This window comes from Tachyglossus aculeatus, chromosome X1 (assembly GCF_015852505.1).
Source record: "Tachyglossus aculeatus isolate mTacAcu1 chromosome X1, mTacAcu1.pri, whole genome shotgun sequence".
Lineage (NCBI taxonomy): Eukaryota > Metazoa > Chordata > Mammalia > Monotremata > Tachyglossidae > Tachyglossus > Tachyglossus aculeatus.
In genome coordinates, this window is record NC_052101.1 from 50452779 (window position 1) to 50464100 (window position 11322).

Below are 11322 nucleotides of genomic sequence, written 5' to 3' on the forward strand. Positions count from 1 at the left end.
GTTCAAGATGAGTTTACTCTCTAGAAGCTACCTTGGCCTTTGATTCGTCACTGTCCTCTTCATGATCGCCATCATCATCATGATCGCCATCATCGTCATCATCCTCCTCATCAGTATTTATCGAGTGCCTTCTAGCTGCAGAGAGTTGTTCTGAGTGTCTCTCCTGTGGGCAGAACACTGTACCGAATGCTTTCTTTGTGCAGAACACTGTGTTGAGGGTCTATTGAGTGCAGAACACTGTTATTAATAATAATATTTGTTGTATACGCTCTGTACTAAGCACCTGGGCAGTTCAAAAGAGAGAGATGCCACATTCCCTATCCATAAAGAGCTTACAAACTAAATCTGAGAATCTGCTGAGTGCATACCCCTGTGTTGGGTGCCTACTATGTACAAAGCACTGCACTGGGAGCCAACTGTGTGCAGAGCACTGTACCTGATAGTTGGGAGCATACAATAAAAGTAGAAGACACAGTGCCTAACCTTGAGGAGCCTACAATTTTATTTATCTAAGGACAAAGTGTTCAGAGGCACAGATGGTTTTAACATCAATCTCATGGACCCTGCACTTGGATTCAATGTAACTCTCTGGCCCCTGGCTCCGTCTCTTCTGGAACTGCCTCCAATTCATCTGTCTCTTCCGCCTTGGCCTGGTAAATCAGAGGTGAGCTGCTGAAATGAAGTTGGCAAGCAAACTCTTCCCTGGAAATGCCGGCCTCAATGCGGATCACCATCTGGATCCCAGCAAACATGATCTGGGAGACGTCCGTCAGAGGGACCTGTTGCAGGTATTTGAGACTGAGCCCATTCACCCACACTTTGCTGTTTTTGCTCAGGATCTTCAGACAGAAGCCCAGGGAGACATTGCCTTTTTCTAGGTATGGCTCCAAGCACATGTGCTGGCGGGAGATTCCCGGAAGCCGGAATTTCAGATGAGCGTCGTGCCCTCTCCCGAAGAGGAGATTAGTGTCGTCATGGTGCAAATGTTGTGGAATGTCCCTGAAGATCCCAGAATCCTGCTGGGGATGATGGAGGTGTATTTGAAGGATCGTCACTGATTTCTCCATCTCCAACAAATGACAGAAGAGGTTGAGAGGGAAAGGACTCTGTGGTGAACCTGAGGAAACAAGTTTGATGATTAGATCCTTAGTAGAAGGAGAAGCAGCGTGGCTCAGTGGAAAGAGCACGGGCTTTGGAGTCAGAGTTCATGGGTTCAAATCCCGGCTCCGCCAATTGTCAGCTGTGTGATTTTGGGCAAGTCACTTAACTTCTCTGTGCCTCAGTTACCTCATCTGTAAAATGAGGATTAAGACTGTGAGTCCCCTGTGGGACAACCTGATCACCTTGTAAACTCCCCAGCGCTTAGAACAGTGCTTTGCACATAGTAAGTGCTTAATAAATGCTATCATTATTACTATTATTAGTAATAGGAGTAGTAGGAGGAGTAGCAATAGTATTTACTAAGTGCTCACTGTGTGAGGAGCACTGAACCTTCTTATAGACTTGTTCATCAGTGTTTTAGATTGACAGAATATTCTTGAATTCCCATCCTCCGGATTGCTGTCCTGCCAACAGGACGACATTCACCTAGAGTTGTAGGTACTCAGGCAGTATGGCCCAGGGGAAAGAGCAAGGGGATAAGAGTCAGAAGACTAGGGTTTGAATTTCTGCTTTACCACAGTGGGACTGGTGTATGACCTGGGGTGTCACAAGTTCTCGACCTCTTTTTCTCCCTCTGGGCCCTTTTCTCCTCAATTTTCTCTTCTAGTAGGGGGTACAGCTGGGTCTGATCTGATGATCATGTCTTTGGCATGCAGTGGCATTATTATTATTGCTATTATAACTAATAATAATAATAGTCCCACTGGAGACCAAGCTTTCTAAATTACATCTGTTTCCAGTTTAGGGTTTGAGCAATGTGTGTGAAAATTGATTTTGACATTATCTCATCGTCACACCCATTTTGGTGAAACATTAGTTACATCATTAATTAAATCATTCAATTATAATTATTGAATGCTTACTGTGCACAGCACTATGCTAAGCACTTGGGAGAATACACTACAACAGAGTTACAGGTGCTTACAGTCTAGTGGGGGAGACAGATATTAATATAAACAAATAAACTATGGATATGTACATGAGTGCTGTGGGGTTGAGAGTGGGGTGAACAAAGGGTGCAAATCCAAGGTCAAGTGAAATGCAGAAAGTAGTGGGAGAAGAGGAAATGAGAGCTTAATAGGGGAAGGCCTCTTGAAAGAGATGTGATTTTAATAAGACTATGAAGATGGGGTGGTCTGTCAGACATGAGGAGGTAGGGAGTTCCAGGCCAGAGGCAGGATGCGGGTGAGGGGTTGATGGTGAGATAGACAATATCGAGGTACAATGGCATTAGATGAGCAAAGTGTGTGGGCTAAGTTGTAGTGTGAAATGAGAGAGCTGAGGTAGGAAGGGGCTTGATTGCTTTAAAGCTGATGGTAAAGACCTCTGTTTAATGTTGAGGTGGATGGACAACAACTGGAGGCTTTTGAGGAGTGGGGAAACGTTTTTGTAGAAAAATGACCTGGGCAGCAGAGTGAAGTACGGACTGAAGTGGGGAGAGGCAGGAGGCCGGGAGGTCAGCGAGAGGCTGTTGCAGTAGTTAAGGTGGGATAGGAGAAATGGTTAGAACAGTTTGGATGGAAAAGCAAGGACAGATTTTAGCAATGTTGTGAAGGTAGAACTGATAGGAATTGGTGACAGACTGAATAGGTGGGTTGAATGAGAGAGACAAGTCGAGGAAAACAACATGTTTACAGACTTCGTGAGACCGGGGGGACAGTGAGAGGAAAGTCAGGGGAAGGACAGGGTTTGGGAGGGAAGATACAGAGTTCTGTTTTGAAAATGTTTAGTTTGAGGTGTAGGCTGGAAATCCAGGTAGAGATGTCCTGACGGAAGGAGGAAATATTAGACTGCAAAGAAAAAAGAGGGATCAGGGCTGGTGATGTAGATTAGGGAATCAGTCCTCATAGAGATGGTAGTTGAAGCTATGGGAGTGAATCGGTTCTCCAACGGAGTGGGCTATAGATGGAGAATCATCATAATCCATTAAATCCATTAAAACCTTCTTTTTGGCCCATTCTTGGATGCAAACACATGTGGGAAAAATGGATCTTTCAATTACCCAAGCGAGGTACCAATTTTTTGTTATACTTACTTTTACATATAACTACACATACTTATATGCTTATGTATACACCCCCTACCCACAAATAGATTCATGTATGTAGTCCATTTTATTTATTCATTTTTTCATATCCTTCCTGTTATCATTGTATCTCTATATCTCTTTCTGATCTCACGTGGTGTATACAATTTATGTCTGTCTGCCTTCTCCATAGATTGTAAACTTCTTGATGGCAGGGACTACCAGTATGTATTGTGTTATTTCAAACACTGTAGTAGAAGGTCTCCAGTACACTGCTCTGACCATAGTAGGTACACAGTCCATTATTGTGCATTCTGTCCCTCAGTGGCTGTGCTAGATATTCTTGTGTAATCTGTCCATTATGGTGAATCCTACATTGTGTGTAACCTAATATTATGAATTGTATTCATTATTGTGTATTCTCCTTATTGTTGTGTATCCCATAGGGTATTTTGTATCCTGTCATTTTTTATGTATGCTATCCATCATTGTGCATTCTATTCATTATTCTTCTTCCACTCTCTTCAGCATTGCCCTTGGATTTGCACCTTTTATTTACTTCTCCCTCGGCCCAACAGCACTTACAGACATATCCGTAATTTATTTACTAATAATAATTCCTGTCTCCCCTCCTAGACTGTAATCCCATTGTGGGCAGGGAACTTGTCTATCAACTCTGTTAATTCTGTAGTCTCCCAAGTGCTTAGTACAGTGCTCTACATGCAGTATGCTCTCGATAAATATGATTGATCGATTGAGTATTGTATAACTGGCCCATTGTTGTATATCCTGCCTATTTTTGTGCATCCTATCCATTTTGTTTGTGCCTACAATATTTTTTCCAGAGCATGTTGACATTATTTGGACAGAATTTATGACACTGCCTCCAGAAAGGGCAAGTAAGGAATTAAAGTTTTAAGAGCCACTGAGGGGAAGGGGCACTGCAGCAGATGCAGTATTTCCATATAAATAAGAGCTGCCAGATGCTTCATAAAGTACTAAGAATGAACACCTGACCGATGTGGATCTGGCGCAGGGGGATGGATGCGGGGGAAAAGGAGAAACTCAGCAGCACAGTTTCGTCCAGTGAACCCTAGGTTTCTGTTGCCACTGGCTCTGCTGCTTGGGGTGCACTGTTCTGACTGTGGGATACTAGTCTGGGAGACAGGAGCATCAGGGAGGAGGAAGAAGTAGCAGGAGAGGTTTGTGAACTCCAGAACAGATAGCACCACCCGGCTTGGACTACCTGCCCTCTGCAGATGGGCAAATTCTCAGAATTCCAGGGTGAAACCTTTGGATGAGGCATTTTATGACTTCACTAGAGGGAGGGATTTAGGGGTTGTACTGAAATGCTGTTACTCCCCACTCCCTCTCTGAGTATATCCTCCCATATACACTGACTGCCTGTGGGTAGCCCTATCCAACGTTTTTCTTCCTAGGTGCAGGATCTGTCTGAACAAACCCAGTCACTCAGGGGCTCAAATTCCAAAGGAAACCAGTCCCCTAGGTTCTGGAGCAACCCTTCTTTCCAAAGTGAAGCATTAATAACTGTGGTAACTGTTAAACATTTACTATGTGACAAGCATTGTGGTAAGCTCTGGGGTAAATACAAAATAATCAGGTCAGACACAGACCCTGCTCCTCATGGGACACAGAGCCAAAGGGGGAGGAAGAAGAGGTATTGAATCCCCATTTTACCAAAGGGGAACTTGAGATGCAAAGATGTGAAGTGACTTGTCCAAGGTCACACAGAAGGCAAGTAGCAGAGCTGACACTAGAACTTGGGTGTCCTGACTCTTAGGTCCATGTTTTACCTACTAGGGCATGCTGTTTCTCCAATTACCACTTCAGCACACATGCTCTCTAGCCACCTGTATAGCACTGTCATATAGATCAGTTTACACGTGCAACTATTTCAGCGCTTGTTTATTCACTTATTCATCTTTCCATTCCCTTTTTCCTGCAAACCAAATAATTGTGTCTTTTTCTCCTATGATATTATAAACTCCTTGAGGGCAGAGATTGTGTTCTTTATCTCTATTGTCCTCTCCCAAGGACAGTGCTATGCAAAAAGTAGGTACTCTCTCTCTCTCTCTCTCTCCATATATATATGGATGTCACACTGGATGTCTATCCAGTCTATCTGACCCTATTAGGGTGCGAGCTCCTTGAGGGAAGCAGTTACATATCTTGCTTTGGTTGTGTTCTCCTGAGCATTTTGCAGAGGGCTTCTCAGTTTCGAGGTGCATATATGTGGAGAGAGACAGAGTGAGCAAGAGAGAGAGAAGAAACTGTCCTCTGCATTCAAAGACAACACTGATGGTTGACTGCCCTCCCCCTAAACAAAGTGAGTCATCAGCACATCCCTCAGGATGGCTGCCATGGGGTCTTGCCTTGGACTCAGTTTCTGGGTCCTGATGTTCTATTAGGACTCTCTTCCTTTCATGACACCCAGTGAGGAAGGAAGATGACAAAGAGGAAGTTTTCCTCGAGGCTTTCTCTGTGGTCTTTCCGACAAGTCACTCGGCCCTCATGAGAGTGGGAATTTGCTCTTAGGGTGTTCTCTGGGATTTCCCAAGGAGGGTAAGGTGGAAAATGCTTCAACAGTGGTTAAAGAGGTCTCCTGCAGCCCTGCAGGTGAAACCCAGATTCTGTCTAGTCTTCACCACCTCCTCAGAGTAATCTAGCTGGGGGAGCAATCCTGAACAGCCCACTGAAAAGAAAAGCAATCTCCAGGACAGAGAGGGTGCAGTACCTCTGGGACCTCAATCCAGACCCTGACTCCTAAGGAGGAACTAGGGAGAGAAATGTATTGGCTTTCTTTCTTCTGGAGAAGGAAATTCTGGAGTTAAGGCAAAGGCAGAGTGTAATAATTCAATGCCTCATCCTTTCCACTCCAGAAACCTTAATCCTGCAACCCACTTCTTCCTTACCTAGGGCAGCTCATAGAAAAATGAGCTTTTCTTGGAGAGGCTCAGAGAAGGGCCTAATGTTCACTCAGCCACCTGGAGCAAAGCGAAAGAAAGGTGGTGAACATAGACCCACGCTGGTCTATGTTCTACGCATGTGTTTCCTGTCAGTGTGGACAGCCTCCCCATATTGACTATATGTCAGGCCCTTGAAACTACCCAGTTTCATGCTAGTCCTGGGGTAGGCTGAGGGGGTGGAGGGGATGAAGTCCTGGGTAGAAAGTTTCACCCTGCTGGAGTGGTCTTAAAGGAACACATCAGCCCTGACTCTCATTTTTTCACCAGCAACAGAAAGCAGGTGGTAGCCCTCTCTAGCCCTCCTTCCAGGGTTTGGGGCATGTGATAAAACTAACCACATGTCCAAAGCCACAGGGGATGTCTATCTTATCTGTCACCTCCCCTATTAAGGTGCAGGCTCATTGAGAGGAAGGAATTTGTTTCTTGCTTTACTTGGGTTCTCCTGACTGTTTTGCACAGAGCATTGCAGTCTGCACCCTGAGACCCCAGGTAAGAGGCCAGAGGAAGTTTCCTGAGAGAGAAACCTCAATCCCTGGTCTCAAACACTTCCTCTAGTTTTTTCCTGGGGCCCCTGGGCACATGGGAACTTGTGGGGGTCCATTGCTGACCCTGCTCTCAACACTGTCCAGGGTCACAGTTGTCCTCTGGGGAGGCAGGATGGCTTAGAGAAGCAGCGTGGTCTAGGGGCCAGAGCACTGGTTTGGGAGTCAGAGGATGTGAGTTCTAATTCTGGCTCCACCTCTTATCTGCTGCGTGACCTTGGGCAAGTCACAAGTTCTCTGTGCCTCAGTTACCTCATCTGTAAAATGGTGATTAAGAACTGTGAGCCCCATGTGGGACAACGTGATTCTCCCATATTTGCTCCAGTACTTAGAACAGTGCTTGACACCTGTCTACATGTTTTGTTTTGTTTTCTGTCTCCCCCTTCTAGACTGTGAGCCCATTGTTAGGTAGGGACCATCTCTATATCTTGCTGACTTTCATTCATTCAGTCGTATTTATTGAGCACTTACTCTGTGCAGAGCACTGGACTAAGTGCTTGGGAATTACAAGTTGGCAACATATAGAGACAATCCCTACCCAACAATGGGCTTGTACTTCTCAAGCACTTAGTCCAGTGCTCTGCACACATTAAGCACTCAATAAATATGATTGAATGAATGAATGCTTGGCACATGGTAAGCACTTAACAAATACCATCACTAATTAATTAATTAATTAGAAGGAAGAGCAAAGGACTGGGAGCCAGGAGACCCGAGTTCTAGTTATAAATTTGCCCACTGGTCTGCCTTGTGACCATGGATAAGTCACTTAACCTCTCTTTGTCTCAATTTCCTCATCTGAAAAATGGGGATTTTTTTTCTAAAAAAAGTTCTGTCTTTGTTGTGGTGAGTCCACAACCAGATGCCTTATTAATGACTGTGATCCCATGAATAATAATAATAATAATGATGGCATTTATTAAGTGCTTACTATGTGCAAAGTACTGTTCTAAGTGCTGGGGAGGTTACAAGGTGATCAGGTTGTCCCACGGGGGGCTCACAGTCTTAATCCCCATTTTACAGATGAGGTAACTGAGGCACAGAGAAGTTAAGTGACTTCCCCAAAGTCACACAGCTGACAAGTGGCAGAGCTGGGATTTGAACCCCTGATCTCTAACTCCAAAGCCCGTGTTCTTTCCACTGAACAACAAGACGAAAGAGACTCAAGGAGGCACTAATGGGCTTTATCTGAGACAGGTGATTGTCAGCCTGTGGGGGTGGAGCATGGAGTGAGGCAGGGCTTTCTCTCCTTGTTCTACCAGGTAATGGGCCTAGACCAATCAATGACTGACAAGTAGGGTCCCAGCTGCAATGCCTAAAGCAGAGAAAAGGTGGTCCTTTTGACTTTTAAGGGGGCATGCTGAGGCATCCAAAGGGGCTATGCTGTACTGAACCAAGAAGGAAGCACCCTGAGAGCAGCACGTGACCAACAGACTGGTATTGGACTCTTGGTGGAGTGAGTGTGTGAATGTGTCACTCCCTTGTATGTTGGTAAAACTAAGTAAAAAACTTTCCACAGTAATCTTGGTGATCAGTGGGGTGGTTTGACTTTACTAATTATCACCGAGGCTTCCCTGGTCCAGGAAGATCCTGGTTGGTATGAGCTGGGTGGGGCTCATAATAATAATAATGATGGCATTTGTTAAGTGCTTACTATGTGTGAAGCATTGTTCTAAGCACTGGGTGGGGGTACTAGGTGATCAGGTTATCCCCTGTGGGGCTCACAGTTTAATCCCCATTTTACAGATGAGGGAAGTGAGACTCAGAAGTTAAGTGACTTTCCCAAAGTCACACAACTGACAATTGGCAGAGCTGGGATTTGAACCCATGACCTCTGCCTCCAAAACCTGTACTTTTTCCACTGAGCCATGGTGCTTCTCTTGTCTCCTCACTCCTTAAGAACCTCTGGTGGCTGTCCATCCACCTCTAGATCAAATAGAAACTCTTTGTCCCCAACATTAAAGCACTCAATCATCTTGCCCCCTATTATGTTACCTCGCTGTCCTCATACCAAAACCCAGCCCTCCCACTTCGGTCCTCTAACATCACCCTACTCATTGCACCCTGATCTCATCTATCTTGCCAGTGACCCCTTGTCTATGTCCCTCTTCTGGCCTGGAACTACCTCCCCCTTTATTCACTCATGCATTCATTCAATCAATCTTATTGAGCGCTTACTGTGTGCAGAGCACTGTATTAAGAGTTTGGGAAATACAAGTTGGCAACATATAGAGATGGTCCCTACCCAACAGCGGGCTCACAGTCTAGAAGGGGGAGACAGAAAACAAAACAAAACATATTAACAAAATAAAATAAATAGAATAAATATGTACAAGTAAAATAGAGTAATAAATCTGTACAAACATATATATAGGTGCTGTGGGGAGGGGAAGGAGGTAAGGTGGGGGGATAAGGAGGGGGCTCAGTCTGGGAAGGCCTCCTGGAGGAGGTGAGCTCTCAGTAGGGCTTTGAAGGGAGTGTCCCGTCATGACACACGACCTCCCACTCCGTGGTGGCCCCAAACAGCATGTCCACAGACACTTCTTCCAGCTCGTTGAGGGACAAGCCACTCTGCTCCAAGATCTGGACAATTTCACCCGAGGTGGGCACACAGTCAATATCCTGAGAGTCATACAGGGATGTGTAGAAATCCTCCCGCAGGGCCCCGAGCTTCTTTATATACAACAGACCACCACTCTGCCAATCTTCAAAGCCTTATTAAAATTATATCTCCTCCAAGAAGCCTTCCCTGATTAAGTCCTTATTCCTCCTGTTCCCTCTCCCTTCTGTGTCACTCATGCATTTGAATCTGTACCCTGTAAGCACTTGTTATTTACCCAACTCCCAGGCCCAGAACACTTATGTATATAGCTGAAATTGATTTTAATGCCTAGGCTATAAACTCCTTGTGGGCAAAGAATGTGTCTACTAACTCTGTTATATTGTATTCTCCCTAGGGCTTAATCCAATGGTCTGCCCACAGTAAGCCCTCAATATCAAACAATAAATGAATCATATTTATTGAGTGCCTATTATGGGCAGAGCATTGTACTAAGCATTTGGGAGAGTACACAGGCTCAGTGGAAAGAGCCCGGGCTTCAGAGTCAGAAGGATCTGGGTTCTAATCCTGGATCCGCCACTTGTCTGCTGTGTGGCCCTGGGCAAGTCACTTCACTTCTCTGAACCTCAGTTCCCTCATTTGTAAAATGGGGATGAAGACTGAGCCCCACAGGGGACAATCTGATTAACTTGTATCTACTCCAGCGCTTAGAACAGTACTTGGCACATAGTAAGTTCTTATATAGAGAAGCAGCGTGGCTCAGTGGAAAGAGCCTGGGCTTGAGAGTCAGAGGTCATGGATTCTAATCCCGGCTCCCCCACTTGTCTGCTATGTGATTTTGGGCAAGTCACTTCATGTCTCTGAGCCTCAGTTCCCTCATCTGTAAAATGGGGATGAAGACTGTGAGCCACACGTGGGACAACCTGATCACCTTGTATCCCCCCAGCGCTTAGAACAGTAGTTTGCACATAGTAAGCGCTTAACAAATACCATCATTTATTACACCATAATAGAGTTCATAGATGCATTCCCTGCCCACGATGAGTTTACAGTCTAAAGAAATAAATAACAATAAGTAATAATAGTACATAAGTGAATGCTATTTATTGACCGGGAATTAAAATACTTGGTCTCCCTCCCTCTTAGATGATAAACTCTAAAGAGGTTTTGGGGCTGGGTCCAATATGATTATTTTGTACCTTCCTCAGCACTTATTACAGTTCTTGGCTTAGCATAGTACTTAGTAAACAATATGCACTATAATAATGATGGCATTAAAGTGTTTTACTGCATGCCAGGCACTGTACTAAGCACTGGGTGGATAATAATAATAATAATGGCATTTATTAAGTGCTATGTACAAAACGCTGTTCTAAGCGCTGGGGAGTTTACATGGTGATCAGGTTGTCCCACGGGGGCTCACAGTCCATCTCCATTTTACAGATGAGGAACCTGAGGCAAAGAGAAGTTAAGTGACTTGCCCAAAGTCACACAGCTGACAATTGGCACAGCAGGGATTTGAACCCATGACCTCTGACTCCAAAGCCCGTCCTCTTTCCACTGAGCCACGCTGGATACAATCTACTGTACTAATTATTAATGTTACAAATGGCCAGCCTAGGTGTAACCTCATTGCCCCTTGTCTAATAATCCATTCACCTCTCCGTTCCATCCATAACCTCACCTATCTACATGTTTTGTCACCTGTCTTCATGTTTTGTTGTCTGTCTCTCCCTTCTAGACTGTGAGCGCGTTGTTGGGTAGGGACCATCTCTATATGTTGCCAACTTGTACTTCCCAAGTGCTTAGTAGAGTGCTCTGCACATAGTAAGCGCTCAATAAATACGATTGAATGAATGAATTTGGGGCACATGACTGGCAAATTTGTTTTGAGTTCCCCAGCTTCCATTTTCACAGATGAGGATCCCTACCTGGTGACATGTTTTCTATCTTCCCCAATGGTCTTTCTCGCACTTCCCAGAAGTGGGAGAGGCAGATCAAATGCTACGAGGACCAGCTGTAGCTCAGTGTCAAAAATAAGGCCCA

At 44.9% G+C, this 11322-nt stretch overlaps 1 protein-coding gene across 1 annotated transcript; it reads right to left on the reverse strand.

Moving 5' to 3' along the window:
* Positions 1-624: 624 nt before the first annotated feature.
* On the reverse strand, positions 625-1067 carry TIFAB (TIFA inhibitor). The gene is given in 2 exon segments (XM_038771856.1): positions 625-712; positions 714-1067. Coding segments are annotated over 2 exon segments (408 nt in total). The 3' UTR covers positions 625-658.
* Between the last annotated feature and the right edge of the window lie 10255 nt (positions 1068-11322).